This window comes from Elgaria multicarinata, chromosome 3 (assembly GCF_023053635.1).
Source record: "Elgaria multicarinata webbii isolate HBS135686 ecotype San Diego chromosome 3, rElgMul1.1.pri, whole genome shotgun sequence".
NCBI lineage: Eukaryota > Metazoa > Chordata > Lepidosauria > Squamata > Anguidae > Elgaria > Elgaria multicarinata.
In genome coordinates this window covers 79,632,460-79,655,381 of record NC_086173.1, presented here as the reverse complement: position 1 = coordinate 79,655,381, position 22,922 = coordinate 79,632,460, and the positions used below count along the sequence as shown (strand labels likewise).

Below are 22,922 nucleotides of genomic sequence, written 5' to 3'. Positions count from 1 at the left end.
GGCTGTGCCTTTTAAAATAATAATAATAACAATAATAATAATAATGAATCGATTAGTGTTCTTTAGGTTCCTTCTTAGGTTCCTTATATTCCTGGCTGCCTGATTTGTATTTATACACAGGTATAGCACATATGTATTATTATATAAGAGTGACAAGTGCCCTTTAGATGCTGTTCCTATCCTTGGGATCTATGATCAGGTCTTCTAGGCACTCCGAAGACTCAATCCCTCACACATTTAACCAAATATGTTCTGGGCCTGTAAATCTTATCAATAGCACTTGCTCACAGTGCCACTGGGATCACAGTGTTTCTCAGTATTTATTTATTACATTTTTATACTGCCCAATAGCCGAAGCTCTCTGGGAAGTTCACAAAAATTATTGCTGTGCTTGTTCCTTCCTCCTGCTTTCACAGTTCTTCTGCTAGTACATAGAACTTGTAGTTCTTTGGAGAGCAAGTGGTGCACATTCCACCTCTCAAACAACAAATTCTAGTGTTTTCCTTGCACTCTCTTTCTCTGTTCTAGACAAGGGCCTGGGCCAGCAACTCATTGTTTGAATGTTGTTTAACACTGCTTCTGTCTATATGGAGTGTCCAGATCTTGTATAATCTGCTAGAGCCTGGGAAATAGGTTTGTATAAAAATCTTCAAGCATTATCTACAATTTAGCCTATTCGAGTTCTAATAATCTGACAAAATCCAGCAGATCTGACTTTAAATAAATGGAGCCCAGTCTTACCCTTTTGCTCTCTGGCAAGCTGATCAGCTTGGTCCCAAATTTCAGTGGCATACAGAAAATTGGAAGTAACCTGGACATAGCTGGCTGCCATCTGGTGTATCCTCTGTGGAATAGTCACTGAAGAAGTGCTCCCTGAAGGAATGGTTGACCCTGAAGAGTAATTTCCTGAATTCCCTGGAGACAACTTCGGAGAGACTGGAGATGGCATGCTGACAGGTTTGCTAATAATTAAAAAGATCAGTCACTTTTTGTTTGCTAATATCTGCATTAAGACAAGATAGAAGATGTAGCTACAGATGTAGTTACAGAAGGTGAAAACTATATTCTGACATTAAGTATAAATGAACTAAATGAACTATTAAAACTGGTGTTACTCATTATCTGTTGGATGCAAATACGGACCCAATCCAGCACAAAATCAAATGGTGTACAGTCCACTGTGCTGGATATGGAGTTAACCACCCATATAATATCCATTACATGCACATGACCCAATGCAGATGGTGCTGGATCCTCCTGACCAAGACACATGTGTTTATTTTGACAAATACATTATCCAATTGCTACTAGATTGGGTCCCAAATGTGCAAGCTGTTACTTAAACAATACAACCATTTCAGTATGTGCTACAGATGATATTCCTGTCCTAGTATATAATATAATCTTGCAAGTTAAAATATTTACATTCTTTCCCTTTCAATTTGTAGGAAACTAACCATATCAGAAACTTGAACTATACATAAATTGCGTAAGAGAGAAGGGAAAATCTATCACATTAAAACGAAATGAAGAGGAAGAAAATCATAGTTCTCTTCAAAACTGGAATTTGAGAAAACAGACAGCCACTGCTTTTCTGCTGCTTCTAATACAGTCATCTGGATTTCTCACGCCATAATTCATGCCCTCATATAACAAAAGGCTACAATGACATATTAAATTAATACTTACCTTCCCATACCAGGTGATGGTGCTTGAGAATTGTTATAGGAATTCTGTTAAGAAAAAATGAATTTCAAATTAAATGCTGACTAAGTATAAATTATAAATATACAACAAGAAATGTAAACACAGAAACGTCACAATGTGCTTTTAACAGCAATTTTTTAAAAATCCCAAAATTACTGAGAGTTTGAGCAGTGTCGAAAGCTCAATCCAGGCAAGATTAAAACAATAGGCTGAGGCTATGACAATTTGCAAGATCTGTATAATTAAGTAGTGACACAAGAAAATATCTAGAAATACTGAAGTGAGGATTTCCCTACACTTCCTTTTATGTTGATGCAAGATTTCAATGCAAGGGAGATTGGCCATTGGGGGAGAAGCATGGCTGGTCCTAGATTAGGGTACTGCAGGGCTCAGTCCTGGGCCCAGTGCTCTTCAACATTTTTATTAATGATTTGGATAAGGAGGTGCAGGGAATGCTTATCAAATTTGCAGATGACACAAAATTGGGTGGGATAGCTAATACCCTGGAAGACAGAAATAAACTTCAAAGTGATCTTGATAGGCTGGAGTGCTGGGCTGAAAACAACAGAATGAAATTTAAAAGGGATAAATGCCAAGTTCTACACCTAGGAAAAAGAAACCAAATGAACAGTTACAATATGGGGGATACTTGGCTCAGCAATAATACAAACGAGAAGGAGCTTGGAATTGTTGCAGATCACAAACTGAATATGAGCCAACAGCGTGATGTGGCTGCAAAAAAAGCAAATGCTTATTTTGGGCTGCATTAATAGAAGTATAGCTTCCAAATCGCGCGAGGCACTGGTTCCTTTCTATTCGGCCCTGGTTAGGCCTCATCTAGAGTATTGTGTCCAGTTCTGGGCACCACACTTCAAGAAGGATGCAGACAAGCTGGAGCGTGTTCAGAGGAGGGCAACGAGGATGATCAGGGGTCTGGAAACAAAGCCCTATGAAGAGAGACTGAAAGAACTGGGCATGTTTAGCCCGGAGAAAAGAAGATTGAGGAGAGAGATGATAGCACTCTTCAAAGACTTGAAAGGTTGTCACACAGAGAAGGCCAGGATCTCTTTTTGGTCATCCCAGAGTGCAGGACAAGGAATAATGGGCTCAAGTTACAGGAAGCCAGATTCAGGCTGGACATCAGGAAAAATTTCCTGTTAGAGCAGTATAACAATGGAACCAGTTGCCTAGGGAGGTTGTGAGCTCTCCCACACTAGAGGCATTCAAGAGGCAGATGGACAACCATCTGTCAGGTATGCTTTAAGGTGGATTCCTGCATTGAGCAGGGGGTTGGACTCGATGGCCTTATAGGCCCCTTCCAACTCTACTATTCTATGATTCTAACTTTCACCTAGGAGAAATGGGCAACTTTGGACCTCCGGATAGACCTGCAACTCCCAGCATAGTCAATGATGAGCGATTATGGGAGTTGTCAGCCAAAATATCAGAGGGCCATAAGTTGCCCACCCTGACCTAAGAGATCAGAGAACAAGGAAGTAAATGAGACAGGCCACTTCTTACTTAAAACGTGATCAATAGCTTAAATTCACAATGATCTCCTCTAGCATAAGGGGGCAATATAGAGGATTACATACTTTTGGAAAGTACTATTTCATTACTATTTTAACTTAAGTGGATGAAATGGAAAGTGACTGTCAACCAACAATAATTTAACTATACTGTTTCGTGCAACCCATTAGTTTAGAAAAAAACCACACTTCAGTCTAATCATGTATGTAGATAAAAGACTAAAATGGAAGACAAAATTTGCCACAAATTCCATTGCCCCAATACAATTCAACTACGGAAAGTCTTGTTAAGTGCCAATAAGAATTTCTTAAATGAGTTTAGTACTTTAATTCAGAAGTTATAACCATTGCTAGTCTCTGCTATTACTATAGGACAGCAGAGAAAGAGTGACATAAAACTGACAGGAATATTTGTACCTCTGGTAAAAAATAAAAGTTAATATCTAATAAAGCAAAGGAGAGAATACAAGCAACTACTCAAGATATTATATATATATATGGACAGACATGGAGGTAGCTGCAATAGCCTCAGATGAGGACATGATTCCTCTGGAAAGATTTCTGAACAATTTGCAGTAATGGGCACCTGTCCTGGCATTTAAGAAAACTGAAGAGATGAGTGAACCCTTCAAGCTACAATTTCAAGGTAATTCCTTAAAAAAAACACTACACTGAGCCATTTTACCTTTAGATGTTCAGTCAGTGTCTTGGAATACTTCAATGCGCTCTCCTTCTTCAGCTTGAAAAGTCTTAAGTACAACAGGGACTGGCATCTAAGACTAGGAGAAGAGATAATGCTATCAACCTTAGAAGCTTGTCAGTAACACTTCATGTAGTAACAGCTATGTGTCTGGAAAACATATAATGCACACTTCCACTGGGATTTTAAAATAGTCAATAGAATTATTGTTGTTGTTGTTAATCATCATCATCTGCCCCATAGCCAAAGCTTTCTGGGTGGTTTACCAAGATTAAAATTTTAAACCTTAAAAATCGCTATACAAAACTTTAAACCATAAAAGCATAAAAACCGACAACAAACATACAAGGACAATATATATTTAAAACAACTGTGAACTCTCAGTCATGCCTAAATGTAGATCTGGGATCAATTAAAAACTCAGCATATGCTGTTAAATGCCTGGGAGAAAAGTCTTGATCTTGAGCGAAAAAGATAACAATGTTGGCACCAGGTGGGCCTCGTCGGGGAGATCATTCCATAGTTGGGGGACCATCACTGAGAAGGCCCTCTCCCTTGTTGCCATCCTCCAAGCTTTCCTCGGAGTAGGCACTCGGAGGAGGACCTTAGATGTTGAGCGCAGTGTACAAGTACGTTCATGTTGGGAGAGGCATTCCGTCAGTTATCATGGTCCCAAGCTGTGTAAGGCTTTATAAGTTAAAATCAGCACCTTGAATCGGGCTTGGAAACATACAGGCAGCCAATGCAAGTGGCCCAGAGTCGGTCTTACATGTTCGAACCTCTTGGTCTTCGTTATTAATCTGCCTGCCGCATTTTGCACAACCTGCAGTTTCTCAACCATTTTCAAAGGCAGCCCCATGTACAGTGCATTGCAGTAATCTAACTTGGAGGTTACCAGCACATAGACAACTGAACTCAGGTTATCCCCGTCCAGATGGGGGCATAGCTGGGTCACCAACTGAAGTTGGTAGAAGGCACTCCGTGCCACCGAGGCCACCTGAGCCTCAAGTGACAGAGATGGTTCTAGTAAAAGGGTAAATGCCTCACATGAAGAAGGTTCCAAGTTCAATCGCTGGCAGCACACAGCCAATTAAAATGATCTCAGATAGCAGAGATGGGATAGACCTTTTGTTGAGGCCCTGGATTGCTGCTGCCAGTCAAAGACAGTACTGGCCTTGATAGTAAGCTCTGTTTTATCCTCATTATCTGTTCCACAAAAAAGGAAGTGTACATGGCTATATTGTGCGTTAGCTATTCATTCTACTCTTACTTATTTCAATGTATACATACCACAGTACTGCTAGCCTTTTGTCTGCAGCAGTTGCATCTGGTGCTGAACAATTCTTCAGTTTCATAGTGTACCTGCAACCAAACAATAAAGTAAGTAACTGAAATGAACAGTTCTTGTTCACTTTTCTTTTACGAGAAAGTGTTAGGTTTGTGCCATTCATTGACATGGTTCACATGTAATGACAACCCATTGGTTTAAAAACCATTTGATTGTTGGGGACGCACAGACATGCTGCCTACTTTGTGCCACCTCTTACACATTGAAGCGCAACTCACGATTGGCTCCTTCATAGGTTGTGCAGCATGACATGCAAGCCTGGACCACTGGCTTGTTTAAACAACCGAGAGGTCTCTGCTCAAATTTCATGCTCCACAATCTATAAAGGAGCTGATCGTGGGTTGTGTGCGAAAGCAGAAGAGGCAGGCATGCCCCAACAACCCATCAATTTTAAACCAATGGGTTGTTTATTATGTGTGAACAGCCCCATTGTATGCCAAAAAACCTTGAGGCTAACTTCAGGATAAATGAAACAGGGAATATTTGTGTGCAATATTTTTACTACAGCCTTTAATAACATCGCATTACGTATGGTAAGAAGCATGGTTTGGGGATGGGAATGAGAAAAACAGGGTTTGGTTGTTTTGCTTTAAAGAGATTTAGTTTCCCAGATTCATGCAAGATGGTAAAAACAACAACACTACTACTAAAAACTAGACAGCAACAAATTATATGTGTTGGTTACTCTGTATCACTTACTTTATCAACTCCACAGTTTCAGAATACATAGGAAACGGGGACTTTGATTCCTGAGCATTTTTCTCCAATGCATTCCCACATTCAATGAATGACACCACAGCATCAAGGTAGTACACAGCTTTCTCAAACCTGTCAGACTAAAGAAACATAAAATCTTTGAAAACCAGCACAAGACTAAAAGGGAGTGTTACTAGTGTCAGAATAACAGTCTGAAAAGAACAACAAGCAATGCCTCCCTCTAACAGGCAATGGTTAGAGTTTTCCTTACCAACGCATCGGCATTATGCTTTAACTTTTTTGCCTCTTGCAAGTAGTGATCTGCTGAGTAAGTCCTGCAACATAAAATGAAAACTATGATATGGATAAACCGTTTTCAGAACAATTTTCTAATCCTTGATATGCACCCCATCTTTGTAAGTTTGTACTATATTGGGGTGGGTGGGTTAGAGAATGCAGCAACAACCTGTGGTAACCTGTAGCAAATGAAGCACAGGTGGGCAGCTAAAAAATGTGACAGTCCTTGCTAGAAGCTCCTGGGTTGTACAACGGTGTCCTGGTATTATAAGCTATAAGCTGTTCTGGCAGCATTTAGGATATGATGTAAGGAGATAGAGATGGCTCTATTCTTCCTCCTCCCCTAAAGAAAAAAAACAGCTTCCATACCTAGCAATGCTCTTCACTCACCCATCCTGCATTGGCACAGTGTACTGTTACCCACCTACTGTTGCTTTGGCTTAGAGCCTACTCCCAGAGTACTGGAGCAAGGGAATGAAAATTGCTTGGGGGCATAGTACCAGATTCTTTGGACCCCTGGCTGTGCACAGCAGAAGTATGGGTCTGGATTCTCTATTAATTGACTGCAATTTGTTTCCTCTCTCCTGTCCTTCCACTGCTGGCAGGGGAAGACCGCTATATTTTAAAAGGCCTTTAGCTTCAAGTGGGTCTGGTGGTTTGGGTGCTATATTTAATAATATTTTTTCTGTAACTGTTATGTTTTTACTGTATTTTAATGTAGTATTTAATAAATTTAATTGGTCCAGTAAGCCACCTTGAATGCCATTGGTAGAAAGGTGGGGTGTGTGTGTGAGTGGGTTACAAAACAAACAAATAAATAATGCCAGTGAATAGTGTGTTTTGAAAACAACAACTCTTCAGCCCAGAGAAGACTAGCGGACTTGCATGAACCATAGTACAAAGCAAACCATTCTTAAAATAGAACAAAGACAACACCATGCTGGGTTTTTTTCCTGGCAACTGTAGCTCACTCCAGCAGGGAGAACACAGGTACCCAAAGTACCATGGCAGAAAAATTAAACACACACATCTAAAATAGGCTACACACAAATGGTAATCTAAATATTTATCAGACATTAGTCCCAGCACACAGATCCCAGCATGTCCTTCTATCTTTGTTCTCACCTGTCATCAAATACTAGTTTTGGTCTTCGGGACTTCGAGTTATCTGCAGCCGTGGTGGAGGCAGAAGGGCAGTTTGAAGTAATATTTAAACCCTTTTCCTTGAAAGAAGACAGACCACAATTAGTTAAAACGTTGTTTTTGGGCAAACAAATGGTTACTGCTCCTGCTTCACTTGCTGAGTTTAGGCTGGTTAAATGTAACCCAGATGTTTGCCATTATTCATGATTACCACATAGACAGCTTGACAGACACAGCTGTTGCCATATTGACACCAACTAATTAAAAATGCAAAGCAGGGGAGATATTTAATTAAGAACAAATTGTTATAATTTGCATATAGTTAGGTAACAATTTATTTTGTATCCTTTAATACTCATAGCTTTGTCTGGTTTCCATCCTCAGTGCTGTTCTAACCTAAGCTGCAGCAGAACTATGAAGGGAGACCAAATTACAGCCAGACGCCTGAGCAGAGGTTGAATATTGCCATTGTATAACAGTATAGCGTACAACCAAAGACATTTTTGTGTCCAGATTCACTGCAATCATAAGCTAATAGATCTATGGTGGCCAAAGTTCTTAACTCTTAAGAACAGCATCCCAAACTTTTCATAGGACTACCATCCTTACCACTGGTTTTATTTCCCAACAGGTTTTCCCTAAACACCACTACTTCATTCCCTCTTTACCCTGTTTGCACGAAATTAAATAATTTCCCAGTTCCTCTGTCTGAAGGATACTACAACATGAACTAACATGGGGACTAATATCGTGGTGTCATTTACCAACTGATCGCTGAAAATTTTAGTATTTCTTTCTTCCTCCTTCATATATGTGTTGTTTTCCCATCTGAACTTTCTATTCAACTTTTGTTTTCTTTCAGTCATGACTGTATCTCATGGGCATTTAATCTGAAATAGTTTGAGGGCTTTTGCAAAGCAGATAAACCATATTTCACTTCACCCACCACTGGGATGTAAGTATTTTCATACTGAAACTCAGTTGATTAGGCAAATATTTTAATGGTGAGAACATGGCAAGACTATGCTTGTTAGGAGAATTATTCAAATCCAGCAGAACTCTGAGGGAATACTAATCACTCTAATTAAAAATTGCTTGAGACATGACTCAATATAGACTTAGAAAGAAGTGTGCCAAAAACCACACAACTATTAAAAACCAACTTCTGCCACATGTACAAACTCTTTGGAATTTTCCCCATGAAGGCACTGCTTAGGCCAACTCTATTTGGCTCATAAAATCTAAGATTTTGATTAGCTGCAGCTGCATTCCTTGGTTAAGTATTTAGCCATTTGTTCACTTTAAAAGATCCTCACATTGTCTTAGTTTCTACAACTGTCCATCGTTGTGCTTCAGGCCAAAGTAATTTTAGTTTTAGTTCATCTATCCCTAATACTTCCCTATTAATCAAAGGCTGTCCACTAATTAACAGAAATACCCCTTTGCAGCATTTTTATTTTTTTATTCATTTCATTCCGTTTCTATACTGCCCAATAGCTGAAGCTCTCTGGGCAGTTTGCAACAATTCACAAACAGAAAATCCACTTTGACTTCAAGGAGCTGCAAGAGCCCAATACACCACTTCTGTTGTCTACTCATGTTCACAAAGATTCAATTAACAGGTTTCTTATGAACCAAATACTCCACAACTCTCCCGACATTACACATGGCAGCTTGCCCCACCCCCTAACATCTGCATGTATAACTTGAACATCTGCAGGGATGGAGGCTTAGCGTGTACAACTGTGCATGCAAAGTCATCCACATGATCTGAAATTCTGATGGTGCGGCGCTTCAGATCATATGGATGCATTTGTGTAAACTGCCCAGAAAGCTTAGGCTATTGGGCAGTTTAGAAATGTAATAAATATATATACATACATAAAACAGTTGTACATGTGAAGACACTTGCTATGTCTGCACAGATATCAGGGGATGGGGCAAGACAGCAAGTGCAGCATCAGGGGTGAGATGAGTTGGTGTGGGCCTGCTCCTGTGTTTTATTCAACTCATGAGCATTTCTTCTGAACAGTGCTTACATCTTTGGTTTCGCATGAAGGAAAGACAAACAAAATGCTAAGAAAACCAAGGGTAAATCGTGACTGAAGTTTAATTCTCTTACCTTTGCTTCCTTAATATTACTTGAGGTCTTCCCTTCAGTCTTCTTTTGTTTAGATGAGCTACTTTTACTGCTGCTGCTCTCCTTATTACTGTTAGTACTTGATTTCAAGGAAGAAGACTGACTGACAGTTCTCTTCCGAGACCCATGCTCTTGCTTTGAATCTTTTTGGATCACTGGGGTTGTGGCTGGGGATGGGAGAAGATCCTTCTCTTTAATAGCACTTTGTTTTGATGACCTGCCCATCAAAAATAAAAGTTATTTCATTCGCAAAAGTTATTTCATTTTTAATTCCTCTCCTGCACCTATAGCAAAGCAGACAGCTTGCTTTATCAAATTACTATACTTCACCTTGAAAAGTAGAATAATTTTGGGCTGAAGTAGCATTTGCAAAAATTATCTCTGTAAGACTTAAGAGTCTAAGTCATGCAGTTTGAACAAAAGGTGGCAGATATAAAAGCATAAAGTTGCACTCTGTTAATGCAAAGGGCATCAAAGTGCCTCCACCCAATTTTGGCCAATATCCCCCCCTCCTCCCATCCCAAGCTTTTCAGAATTGTCTTTTCCTTTGGAAAGGATTTGGGGATAGTAGAGGGAAGGAGGGACAGAAAAGTCCCCTTCTGCAAGCTTTCTTTTGCTTGCAGTTTTCAGAATCCAAGCTATAGTTTGTAAGTCCTTAGTGAGCTGGTAACCCATAGGCCCTCTTAAGCATTCTAAGAAGTTTGGCTACAATTTCACCTTCTATAAAATGCCACACTTTGTTACACCTCTCTTTTTGATTTTGTACAAAATACATATACATGTATATAGCACTACACATGTACTTCCTAGACAATTTCATTTCTGTGAAACCTGATCTCCAATATGCAGAGTGAAAGAGAGTAGAGCAAATAAATTAATGGTAAAACTGAAGTTATTGTATTAATACCCTCTAAAAAATATAGTGACAATGAACTATAGCATATACTTGCTATAATCTGAAAAGGCACAGACACCCAAATACTCTTTATAAGCTACCTCCCCAGAATTCAGCCACTGTCATTTAAATTCCCAAATGTTACGAGGTGTAGTAGGGGTGCCTGTCTCAGCTGCTTATTCAAGGAATACTGCTGGTAGCAGGTATACACTTTACTCCTGATTTTCCATTTAAACAAGTCTCAACTCCAACCCCAAAATTGGGAACTTAAAAAAAAGCAGTTTGACAATTGTGTAGGAGCACTGGATGCAATAAAAACTGGACATTTGGGTTCATGTGGGCACTTTACAAAAAACACTTGAAAGCTGTGTGCCCCTGGACAAATCTTCTCCATGCATTTCAGATCTTGCATATAATAGAAAGACACTCACTCTCTATTACTCGAAGTCTTGTGTGCTGAAGAAGGCTTTTCTTCCAGTTTAGTTTTCTTGTTTTCAGTGCCTCGACTTTCTTCTGTATTCTAAAACAGAATGATCACAAGAGAACCATTGCACAAAGTTGGACGATTCCACATCAAATAACTGCAGTGATATTTGTAGACCATCTCAATGAATGAGCAAGCCACTTACAACATTGAGATCAGCAAGTCATAAAAACATTTCCCACAGAAATGGTATAAGATAGTTTTTGTCAGTAAGTTTTATTGACACTAACAGAAGGCAGAAGTATATTGTATATGCTACACCTCTGCAGTACAAAGACTGAAGTGTCGCTTAAATAGTTTCATGAATGCAAAAATGTGACAGCTCAGTTTACTCCCAGTATAGATTGTCAAAACAGCAACTGGTCTTGTCATGCTGACATGAACACTTCCATACATGGTTCCCACTAACACAGATGGAGATTTACTTCTATTTACTGTGCTAAGAAAAACATGTTTTAAAAGGCATGAACAAGTTTTTTATTTGTAAACTGCTCTTTATAATGTACGTGCTAAGCCATTCATAAGCACAGAAACAGGAAAATGAAGCATGAAATTACTCTTTTTTCTATGTTCATTAATATGGTACAAATACACTGTAAATCAGATAAGAAAATGGGTATGCCATGTAATTAAAACGAAATAAATAAAAATGGATACTGTTTACAGTTCTGAGGTCGTAACACCAGAAGAAGGGTGATATGTCTGAATTATGTAGAGTAGTGGCTGAGAGTGCAGTCTTTTGTGGACATTTGACTGGACACATTTACTTTACATGTTGAAAAGGAAGCATAACATCTGCACAGCTGTGATCAGGATTCCCAATCATGTAAGAACCTATGTGTACAGCTGCATGCACACAGGTTCCCCTCTGTAGATGCCACATGAATGTTGTGGGGTGTGAGAATTCTGGGTAGGGTTTATAATGACATGTAATCCTAGAAGTTCTGATCTTGACTTAGCAATTAGTTCACTGGGTGGCTTTAAACTCAGTCTCAACCACTTCTCATGCAGTACAGGAACAACCATAATGACCCACCATACAGGGTAGCTGTAAAGATTACTGGCAAGGTTCCATAAATGTATTTATCACAGTCACCATGGCAACCTTCCCTGTTCTGGTGAGCATACCTTCCCTGCTCTCTGATTTGAGTTAATGAGCCAAGAGGTTCACTTAGGCTTTAAAGTTTACCATTGTTTACCTGATTAGTGCATTTTCTAAAGGTGTGCAAATACAGAAAGATTGGAAAGTGAGGTTTACTCCTAGGGAAGTGTGTATAGGACTGCATGAAGAGGAGCCTTTTGTAAGTCTCCTAACAGAAGTCAGGAAGTGTTATAACTGGAATACAGCAATTTCCTCTCTCCATTTTAACAGAAACTTTTCCTCATTTTTTAAAAAACACCCAAAACTTCTAGGGCCATTCAGAGAATGCAGAATGAAGGATCTTACAGACCAGCTTCAGAACATGCCAGAATATTCAACTATGGTTTAAAGATGATGATGGGACAAAATAGAAAACTATGGCGAAGTAGAGATTTCTCGCTAGAATTGCTTCTGCCATGAAAGAGACGCATGTGCTTGCAAAAAGCTTGTTCATATTAGTCAGGATATGATTGTTCAAACAAACATGGCCATTAATTTCATTCTGTGATAAAACTAATGGTAGAGGATTTGTGGATAATGCTGAAATGGAACATATTAGGGTAATTTGTATTATACCATTTTCTGATGACCTATAGAATGATCTAATTAGCACTATCAAGGGGTTGTGGCTCAGTGCTGCAGTGCCTGTTTTGTATGCAGAAGGCTCCAGGTTCGATTCCTGGCATCTCCAGGTAGAGCTGGAAAAACTCTCCAGTATCAGAGGCAGTAAACCTATATACACCAGTTGCTGAGGAACATGGGTGTGAGGGTGCTGTTACATCCATGTCCTGCTTATGGGTTCCTGGTCAACAGCTGGTTGGCCACTGTGTGAACAGAGCGCTGGACTAGATGGACCCTAAGTCTGATCCAGCATGGCTCTTCTTATGTTCTTATGTTTGTTATTGGGAGAGAACAAACTAAGCTATGTTTGTAAGCACTTGTTTAGTAGCAACTTAACTATAGCTACTGCATTTTTGTGGACTTACAAGTGTTACCTTAGGCCTGCAAAATATTCACAAAGGAAGAATCACCATAGAAACATTCAATCCAAGCTGACAAATGTGGCAAAGGCTCCATTTGAAATAGTATATATAATGTAAGACTTGAAAAAATACTGTTTTGGCAGACATTTTAATTATTGTAAACTGGGTCTCTATTGGCATGATACCACAAAGTTGCGAAGTCTATAATGCAAGAGAATTGCTTGATAACCCAAGCACAGTTCCTTGCCTACACAGTACTATGCATAGGGATGCGAAAGCTTTCAACAAAACCTGGAAAAAATGGAAAACACCCATTCCCCCCTCCCATGGACTATTTTTTGCCTTTTCTGGAAAATTGGGGGGAAATTAACACCTTTGGTTTATGATTTTAAACCAAAATTAAGACAATGTGATTATATATTGCTACCCATGTTTAATCCTCTCTGTAAGATTCCCAGCATAGTCATTTCTTCCATTACTTCTTACAATTATTGAGCAAATGTATCTTTTATGGATAGACATTTAGGTCATTCTCAGTTGCGCAGCATGTGCGTAGAATCATCATATCATTTTTTTTTTTAAAAAAAAAGTACATTTGGGTTTTGTTCTACAGACTCCTGTGTTTCTGGGCTTGTTCTGGCTGGATGCAGTCATGTAGTTCTAATCTAAAACCCACACGTAAAAAATCCCACTGTAAGTTATCCCACCACTGTCACCAGATGTGACAGAACAGTATGTGGCTCATTCAAACCTATGTTTCTTTGCTTTTAAAAAAAATAATATTGAGGTTTAGGTCTACAGAACTCACTATCAATTAAGCCTCATCACTTGGAAATGCTTCCTCAGCTGTAAGATCTTTTAACTGCTGCCACTAGAATAAACCCTCTCTACCTAAAAGCAACTCAGTAGCCTGGATCCTATGGTGTAGGCATATAATTTATTTATTTATTTATTCATTACATTTATATACCGCCCCACAGCCAAAGCTCTCTGGGCAGTTCACAATTCATAATTGATACTATCATGAGAAACAACCTTTCAAAATAAACAAATAAAAACCAACGGAAATTATTTACAAAAGCGAATAAAATGTCACTCTTGAAATAATTGATTGAGATTGTTTAAAGGTTCTTAAATTAAATATGGTTGGTTACCATTCCTAAACTGAGTCTTTCCCAGCTAAATAAATCTCAATAGCTTTTAATTCAGAAGATTTATCTAAGCACCACCCTGCAAACAGAAACAGGTACAGGAATTTCCCTACACTTCCTTACAATAGGAAGAGTACACCAGTCTTCCTCTGCCTCCAGTTGTTCCTGCTTCTTCTGGTTTATAGGATGATTCAGATGTTTCAGAGACTACTTGCTGAACTTTCCTCTCATCAGACGTAAAACAGCAATCCAAAATATGTTGGGTATAATTTAGTTTGATCATAAAATGATCCCGTTTTATACCTTAAATTTAAAAGTGTAGTGTATTCAGATAATTACAAATTTAACTGAGTTTATTTTCAAAAGTTGTTAAGTATAATGATAATTTTATAAGCAAACCAAGTTATACATAATATTACTTTAGGAGCATAAAGACTGCTTTATGTTCCTAAAGCAGCTCTCCCCTTCAGATGTTTTGGACTACAATGCTCAGCATTCCTGACCATTGGCCATGCTGCCCGAGGATGATGGGAACTGAAATCCAAAATATCTGGAAGGTACAAGGTTGGAGAAGGCTGTTCTAAGGCAAAAAGGTTATTTTACATCTATAAAGACTACTAACAAAGCAAGTATTGTTTCTTTTTCTATCCCCCTCAATTTTCTGGTTTTTCCCTTAAACGCCCCCCACCCCCACCCCGTGTCAAACTGTCTGGAAATTTTGTATCTCCAACTGCATAAAAGAATTAAATCCTTTCAGTATTTATGGAAATCATGTAAGGAGTATTGCTTGCCATCTTTCACTACCTCCTAAGTTGGTTAGACTCCAATTTATCACCTAGTAGATGTCTTGTCCCATCAGATTAACTATAAGGTCAAACAATTATTACCAGCACATGTTTTGATCAGGCTACTGACTGGGCTACTATTGGCAACATTTATCACTAAGAACAGACCTCTGGCTTGCCTCAGTAGTATGATGGCAGCATGAACTCAAATTCATCAATAAAATCAAAATGTATTATAATGTCTTCTCTTTGCCTTATTTTAAATTCTCTTCACCTCAGTAGTCATGGAACTGTAGTAAAACTTTCTCAGCTAAGTGCGCATGGGCTTTGCCAAAATTAAGTATATTAAATCAGCTGTCAATATTTACCAACAGAGCTGTTAAATCTCGATTACATAGAAAGGCCCCCAGGTTTAAAGACTACTTCACTAACAGGCCATTTAGACAAGACAAAAACGTCATACTGAAAACTGACCTGACATAATTTATGCTTCCTCTTGCCCTTGTTGGAACTTTTGTCAGAGGATGATTTCTGGGGCTCCCTTGGATGCTTCTCAGACACATTTTTCCTCTCAACTTTTGATGGGTCTGTGTCTTTGTAAGGCTTCCCTGGTATTCTGGTTAAGAGGCTCAAGTCAATCTTCACAATAAGAGGATACCTTTCATCAGGGTCACTGAGCGGTGAAAGGAGTTCCTTCTCTTCCATAGGAGAGAACATTCTTTGCCGTGAAAAGCTGTCATCCTCCTCCATGGAGGGTTTAACAGGAGTCCTACTGCTCTCAGAATATTTGGGGGTTTGCGATGAAGGAGGCAGGCTCTCATTTTCATCAGAATCAGAGGTTGAGGCGTCCGTTTCTATAAACTCCTTAGATTTCTGGGTGGGTTTGTTTGCAGCCTTGTTTTTCTTTTTGTCTGCTGTAGGCCGAGGAGAAGATTTGGGCTTTATGTTGGGCTTTCTAGAGCCTTTTGTGGCTGCCTTGTGTCTGTTAGAGGGTATATTTGTTGCCATGTCCAATGGAGTTTCACTTTCTATTTTCAGACCCCCTCTGGGCTCTTCCACAGATGGTTTCTCGGCCTTTTTGGGCTGCTTTTTACCTACAGTCCTCCTTTGGGTCATGTTATCACTCTGAGCAGGTGACTTTTGTCTACCACGACTGCCCTCCGATCCTTTCTGACTGGCTTTTGAATCTCTCCCAGGAGTGGAGGAAATAGAATCTTTAGATCCACTCTGATCTGCATATCCTCCCCCTGTGCTCTGATCTCTACCCTCTTTTTTGTAGCCTTGTGTTGATGGGATGTTACTGTCCACAGAAGAAGCTGGTGATACTTTATGTGGATTCACCTTGTTCAGCCAGTTGTCAAGCTGCCACTTATTAGTTGGAGGCGGCTCAGGCTAAAAGAAAGAAAAGGGGAAGTCTAAAATGGAAAAAAAGCTTTACATTCCTTCCACTTTCTAGGGGGTTAATAAACTGCACCAAAGAATAAATAGGAATATTTCATTACAGCCTTGCAAATTTGGGGTTGGCCTTCCATTATGTGGCTTACTGCTCTGCTACTGCTAATGATATCAGCAGCAGCAGCAGCAGCATTGATTTATATGCTGCATACCATATCTAAAGATATATCTAAGCAGTTTATAAAAACAAAAATTAAAATACATCACAATAAATCTAGAAGTGTTGAGGCAGCTGCCAGTTTTGAAGTGTGTACCCTCTCTTATTATTATTACGTTTTACATTTTTATACTGCCCATCAGCCAAAGCTCTCTGGGCAATGCACAATTAAAAACCATAAAATGTAACAAGTATATATAAATTTAAAACATTAAAAAGGCAATATAAAAACAGCTAAGTTAAAATCCAGGGAAAGCCTGTGTGAAAAGATATGTTTTCAGGAGGTGTTTCAAGATGTTACATTTTCCGCCTCCCGAACCTCACGAGGGAGGGTTTTTCCAGACGGTGGATGCCTACCCCTCATAGAAAGCTGCCACAAAGTGCTAGCTTTTCTAGGAATGGCAGCAGGCGCAGCTTGCTACTTGTATGTTCACCTGGAAGCAATAGCTGCTGCCTTAAAGAAAGCAGATTAGTATCAAATTACATGGCTGGCTTAGTCATTATGAAACAAACAAGTGGGACTGGCAACAAAATGTTGCAGTGTATCTATTTAGGAGTTTTGTGTGATCTTCAGATCTCTGCTTACCAGGCCTGAACCTGAAAATTTTGTTATATGGTGAAGGGGATGTTCTGCAGAGTGGGAAAGGCAAATGGTATATTTATTTCTTTAAATTTCTTTCCTCCACTCATCGCAGACATGCCCCCAATTCTCCAGAATACCTATTTTAAGCTTTTAGGGGCTTGAGAAGGTTAATTCTATGTACATCCACATTTTTCTCCACCTCACCAAACTGATCTCTAACTTTCTGTGTTTCAACTACAGACATGATTGATTCACACAGTCTGCCCAACTACTGGTTCCTTTATAGCAGAGATAGACAACCTGGTGCCCTCCAGATGGTTTGGACTACTAAAACTCCCATAATTCCTTACTATTAGCCATGCCGGCTGGGGCTGATAAGAAGTGTACTACAAAACATCTAGAGGGCACCAGGTTGCCTGTCCCTACTTTAGACCTTTCCCCCATGCCTCCCTGAAGGCAGAAGAGCTGCCCATAGAAAACATTGGAAAAATCCAAGATTTCAGCACAGCTGAAAGATTTCAACCAGCGGTTCCTGTCCCTTCGCCATCACCACCAAAAGTAATAGCGTTCAATGTGAACCTGGAAGTTCTCTTTCCAGACAGATGAACTACTGTAGAATTCTCTTATCTGAATGGATTTAATATTCCACAGAGCTCACAGGGCAGTTTGGCTTAGTTTTTCTAACTTCTTTTTTATTTTACTTGACAAATGTATATACTTCTGTCTATCTAGAAAGTTCTCCAAGTACATACAAATTATGACCTTATTTTTGGGTGGCCTCATTTCACATCCAAACCAATAGGCAACAATCAATCAACTGTGTTTGCTATTAGAAGGAATGATGTTGTGATTAGCTAGTTGGGGCTAGGCATTTACGTGGATTATCAGATGTCTAAAGTAACTGTATTTCTTTGTTGGATGTTCCAAGTTACAAACCAAAGAGCACACTCATGTAGATCAACTAGCAAGCTTCATATGTAAACAGTTCAAGCTTTGAACATTCATAAGCCTCTAACATTTATATGCCCCATTTCCTCACATTATTGCTGTGCTGTTAACATATCTGAGGAATATTAAGATCATAGACATTGGTATATCATTTATAGTATGAAGGAAACACATCCTACCTCAGGAGATGCACTCTGTGATGGCTCATTAGCCTCACTGTCACTAGAACTACTTTCACTCTCAGAGTCTGAACCAGAACTGCTTTCGGATCCACTATGGCTGCTTGAGTCATCCCTAGAGTTATCTGCCCCTTCACTTGTATGCTGGGAAGGTTCAGAGTTACTGAGGGAAAAGGTACAACAAGGACTAAAATAAGTTATAGAATCTTAAAATATTACCCACAAAATGAAAGTTAAATAACCCAAATGTATACTAAGAAAAAAATATTTTTTCTCCAACCTGTTGAAGACACATGATTATAGATGAAGCCCTAATTGGCCCTTTCTTTTAATACAAACATTACATCGCAGAGGTAAAATGTACACAACTACCAGTTCAATACCATTGAATAATGTCAGATTATCAATGTATGCCTACCTTCCAGGTGTACCTCTTGGCACCGTCTTATCAGAGTCCTGAAATTAAAAGAAAAGATCCACAGTAGCATGTATAAAACAGTGATGAAGTGTATTGGAATAATAGATTTAATTGCGTTTAATCCACATGAACATCCCTCTATACAAATGAAAACTAAGAAATAAATTGCATAACTTGCCAAAGTTTACCAGCAAACAAAGTTAGATATCAATATGAGATCAATGAGCCATCTAGAGGGTTACAGTACTTCAAATGACTTTGACAGGTTTTAGATACCAATTCATATGTCTTTCCTTTTACAAATAAATATTTTTCCTTACACCCTCAAAAAACTCAACTCTTCCTATGCTCTCATCACAGTTTTTTTAGCACATATCTGAAACAGGTCCATTTGCAAGCACAGTCCAAAGGGCTGTGGTTTAACCTTTAAAGCCCTAAATTGCTTGGAAATGGGTACTTAAAAGATAGCCTGCTTGAACCTACACAGTATTGACTCCTTCAGAGATCTTGCTCTGTATTTTTCTCCCCACGCTAATGAATGTTGACCAGAGACAGGGTATTTCCTGTTGTGGCACCCTTTCTTTCTTTCTTTCCTTTCTTTTGTTGGACCTCACTTCTGAGAGGTTCATCTGGCCTTTATTTTGTTTTCACAACAAGATCAAACTGTTCTAGGTCTAAGCCTTTTAGTTTTGTTTTTATGTTGCCTGCTGCAATTTGTTCATTCTGTACAGCTTTTTGTATTTTTGTGCTGCTGTTTGGAAATTGTGTTAACTGCTTTTTAAATATAAATTTTAGTTCTTGCCTGTCTATATTTTGTATTTTGCATTATGTTGTTTTGATTATGCCATTAGCCCCCTGTGTAGCTTGGTAGAAAGGCAGGATAGACAACAACAATAATAACAATAATAATAATAATAACCTGTTCGCCATCACTGTCTTCGCTGCTGCTGATTTTCAAGTCATTTATCAGAACACTATGGGAAGGGGAAAGTAAAGTTTTTTGGTATTAAAAACGAAGAAATTTTATCCTGGTTGCGCTTTTTATACTGTATTTCGTAATTGTGTTTTTAACCTGTTGGATGTTTTTTGTGGTTTTAATTTTTGTGAACCGCCCAGAGAGCTTCGGCTATTGGGCGGTATAAAAATGTAATAAATAAATAAATAAATAAATAAGAAATTAACCTAATCTATGACGTTACCATTAACCTCCCTCTGTCTCATAATGGAGTGATGCTCCATTGAACAAGAATACTGAAAGATCTGAAATGCTTACATCACTACAAGGGAGACAGAGGAAAGTAAGACAATGAATATCCTGACCTTAAGGTGTGCTGTGAACAGCAAAAAGCAGGTAGAATCAAATGCAGAGCATTTATAGCAGGAAGCATCATGAGTTGATGTTGTACTAGTGGAACAAGGAGAATATGCAAGGCACTGCACCAGATAATCTGTATCATGCAGGTCAGATTTAGGTGGAGATGGAACATACTGACCATGTTCGGATATCACTTTAGTCAATGATGCCTTATTAAGCGTCACACACAATTGCTTATTCTGGAATTAGTCCAAGGAGCCACACGATGGAGCTATTAAGCTACTGTGCCTAATCTGACCCATCCTCCCGCCCCCTGTCCTGCTACAGTCCTCTCACCTGAGCAGTGGCGCTGTTTCAGCCACTCACTACATTGCAGCAGGGGCTACAATGAGGAAAACTCCTGGGTGCACCAAAAAGGGGAAAGTACAGATAAATCCTGGCAGGTTTGAAGACTCAGGACCAAACTTCACAGGCTGCCTCCCCTAGTCAGGAGACATTTGATGCCCCCTCCAAACCCTACATAATTGCGCACTTTAGCGATTGTCCTGGGGGCACTAAAAGAAGTATTTTTCTTTCCTTTTTTTTTTTTTTTTACTGTATAGACATGGTGCATTAGTGCTATGTCATGGAGCCACTGCTTCTCAGTTTCCATTAGAGAGAGTTGCTTGGCAGTAACCTGAACTGCTCTTGCCGTGTGACTCTCTAGGTGAGACAATTAAGCCACTGTGCCTGACAGGTGACACAATAACCCACGGTAGGTTATCTGCAGATCATGGATTATCACAGAGGGTTATTTCAGGGAAATAAGCCAGCATGGGTTAAAAAAAATCCTCCAGATGACATGATAAACCACTATGGGTTAAATAATCCATGATAGGTTATTGTGTCATCTGAATCCAGTCAATGTGAGCTGGATATATGAGTAGCAGCATCCTGCAGAAGCCAATGCAATTCAGTTACCACATCATATGGATATTATCCTGAAAATGCAAATATCAAGTTCAAAGGCCCATACCACATAGTAGACAACATAGGATGAACAAAACCCAGCCTATACCCTTGAGATTAGGTGCTCCAACAGACCAAATCAAAAAGGGTAGAGGACAAGGAACCGATAGTAGGTGGAGAAAAGGCTAATGCAAAAAATGCTACTCCATCAGACTGAAATACGACAATTGGCTTGCACCAGTGCAGCTGCTGCTGAAGCACCCATCAGGGTCCTAACTGAATAAAAACATAAAAGGCTGCAGAAATTATGTTACAAATAGTAAACCATTTTTACGATCACTATTTGCTTAAGAATCATTACGTTTTTAACCGCATTACAAAACATTAATCAATATTTAAATGTTGTTAAGCTTTATTGTGAAAGCTCCAATTTTAACAAGTTTTAATATGGGGTTTAAATTAACATCGTACATACAACCGAAACTCAATAAAATATTTGTATTTTAAACTAAGTATTTAAGAGCAATACTTGACAATACTGTAAGAAATATAACATCTTACTCTGTCTGGTTCGATTCAGATCTGGAACAAAAACAGAAATAGGGTTAAAATTCTTCAACCTAACATGTAGTTTTGCAGTAGAAACTAAACTAAGTTGTTTGATAATGACCCAGTTCGCATGATCACCGCTGCCCACCACGGCTTGTTTAGGCCATGGTGAGCTGTCGCATATGCCAGGTGTGTTTTTTTAATATTCAAATTGTGGCTGTAGTTCATCATGTCATCTGAACTGTGGCAGTGTGTGTATGTGCATGCACAAATGTTAAATAACCCTTGTATAATCTAGAACAGGCCATAGTTTCAGACCACAACCCCCGCCGCCTTAGTTCAAACAACAAGACAAGCCTTGGCTTGAATATTTAAAATGGCCGCATAAAGTAAAGTATTCAAAATTAAGTGCACCTGGGCTCAGCAAGTTCATGTAACAGTGACAGTCTTGTGCATTAAGTAACTGAGAAGTACCATGACTTAGACCCATATTTAGTTACTAACCTGAGTTACAATTCCCAGTTTCCTCTTATACATGCATTGAACATGAAGGAATTAAAAGTAAAGTGACATACTATGCAACTATGTAGATTCTTTGAAATAGTTACATCTCTATGAGCTGATATGGCCATTTCTACCATACATAAAATTTCACAATTATTTTTATAAATGTTTGCAAAGAAACGTATAGGTCACACTTACGATTTTGACTGGTGGCCATTAGATGCTTTTGATGAAGGATTATATCTTTCTGAAGGGGCAGGGGGAGAAAATAACTTAAAATTAAATTATAAAAACATATATGCTATCTAAGGTGATACATTTGGAGGTGAGGATGGCTCACACAGATGCGAGGATGGTTCGCAAAATGGGGCTAATCCATCCCATTAGCTTAGAAACAAAGCGAGTAGATGTTACATAGTGTAATTCTGTCAATGTACCTGAACCCTGATTTTTTAAAAGCTGATTAAGAGAACTAAAGCTGAATGACTAAAAACAAAATCAAGTAAAGAATTCAGAGACTGGGAAGTGATGCAGTAGTTTGTTCTTTTTAGTTTTCAAGCGTAAATGAATTCTTCTCTTAACGTATGTTAAAACACTGTCCCAGACAAACGTGCCATTTCTTATCTCATACAACTACTTATTGCATTTATTATTTAGCTGATAATGCTATTTTTTTAAAAAAAACAGATGCTTCATTATCACCTCTGCTCTACACTGGCTGAGTAAACAGCTTCCTTACCAAAAATTAAAGAAAATTGAAGCATTTCAAAATATCTCATCCTAGTATGTTGCTCAAATTAAAAACATCAGCTGGTTTTGATATGAAGAATCAAACTTAGCAACTAAAATAGCTGGTTTTAAGCTTCA

At 38.9% G+C, this 22,922-nt stretch overlaps 1 protein-coding gene across 1 annotated transcript in view; it reads right to left on the bottom strand.

Moving 5' to 3' along the window:
• The window catches only part of AFF4 (ALF transcription elongation factor 4), a 74,839-nt gene that overhangs the window by 6,276 nt on the left and 45,641 nt on the right, over positions 1-22,922 (bottom strand). The window contains exons 8-22 of the mRNA XM_063120687.1: positions 22,254-22,302; positions 21,564-21,584; positions 19,659-19,713; positions 18,740-18,777; positions 18,322-18,484; positions 15,474-16,391; positions 10,887-10,975; positions 9,543-9,777; positions 7,403-7,500; positions 6,252-6,315; positions 5,984-6,120; positions 5,227-5,298; positions 3,922-4,015; positions 1,690-1,733; positions 742-962 (exon numbers count right to left, since the gene is read on the bottom strand). Coding sequence (XP_062976757.1) covers positions 742-962; positions 1,690-1,733; positions 3,922-4,015; positions 5,227-5,298; positions 5,984-6,120; positions 6,252-6,315; positions 7,403-7,500; positions 9,543-9,777; positions 10,887-10,975; positions 15,474-16,391; positions 18,322-18,484; positions 18,740-18,777; positions 19,659-19,713; positions 21,564-21,584; positions 22,254-22,302 — 2,298 coding nt within the window. The remainder of the gene's footprint in view (positions 1-741; positions 963-1,689; positions 1,734-3,921; positions 4,016-5,226; positions 5,299-5,983; positions 6,121-6,251; positions 6,316-7,402; positions 7,501-9,542; positions 9,778-10,886; positions 10,976-15,473; positions 16,392-18,321; positions 18,485-18,739; positions 18,778-19,658; positions 19,714-21,563; positions 21,585-22,253; positions 22,303-22,922) is intronic.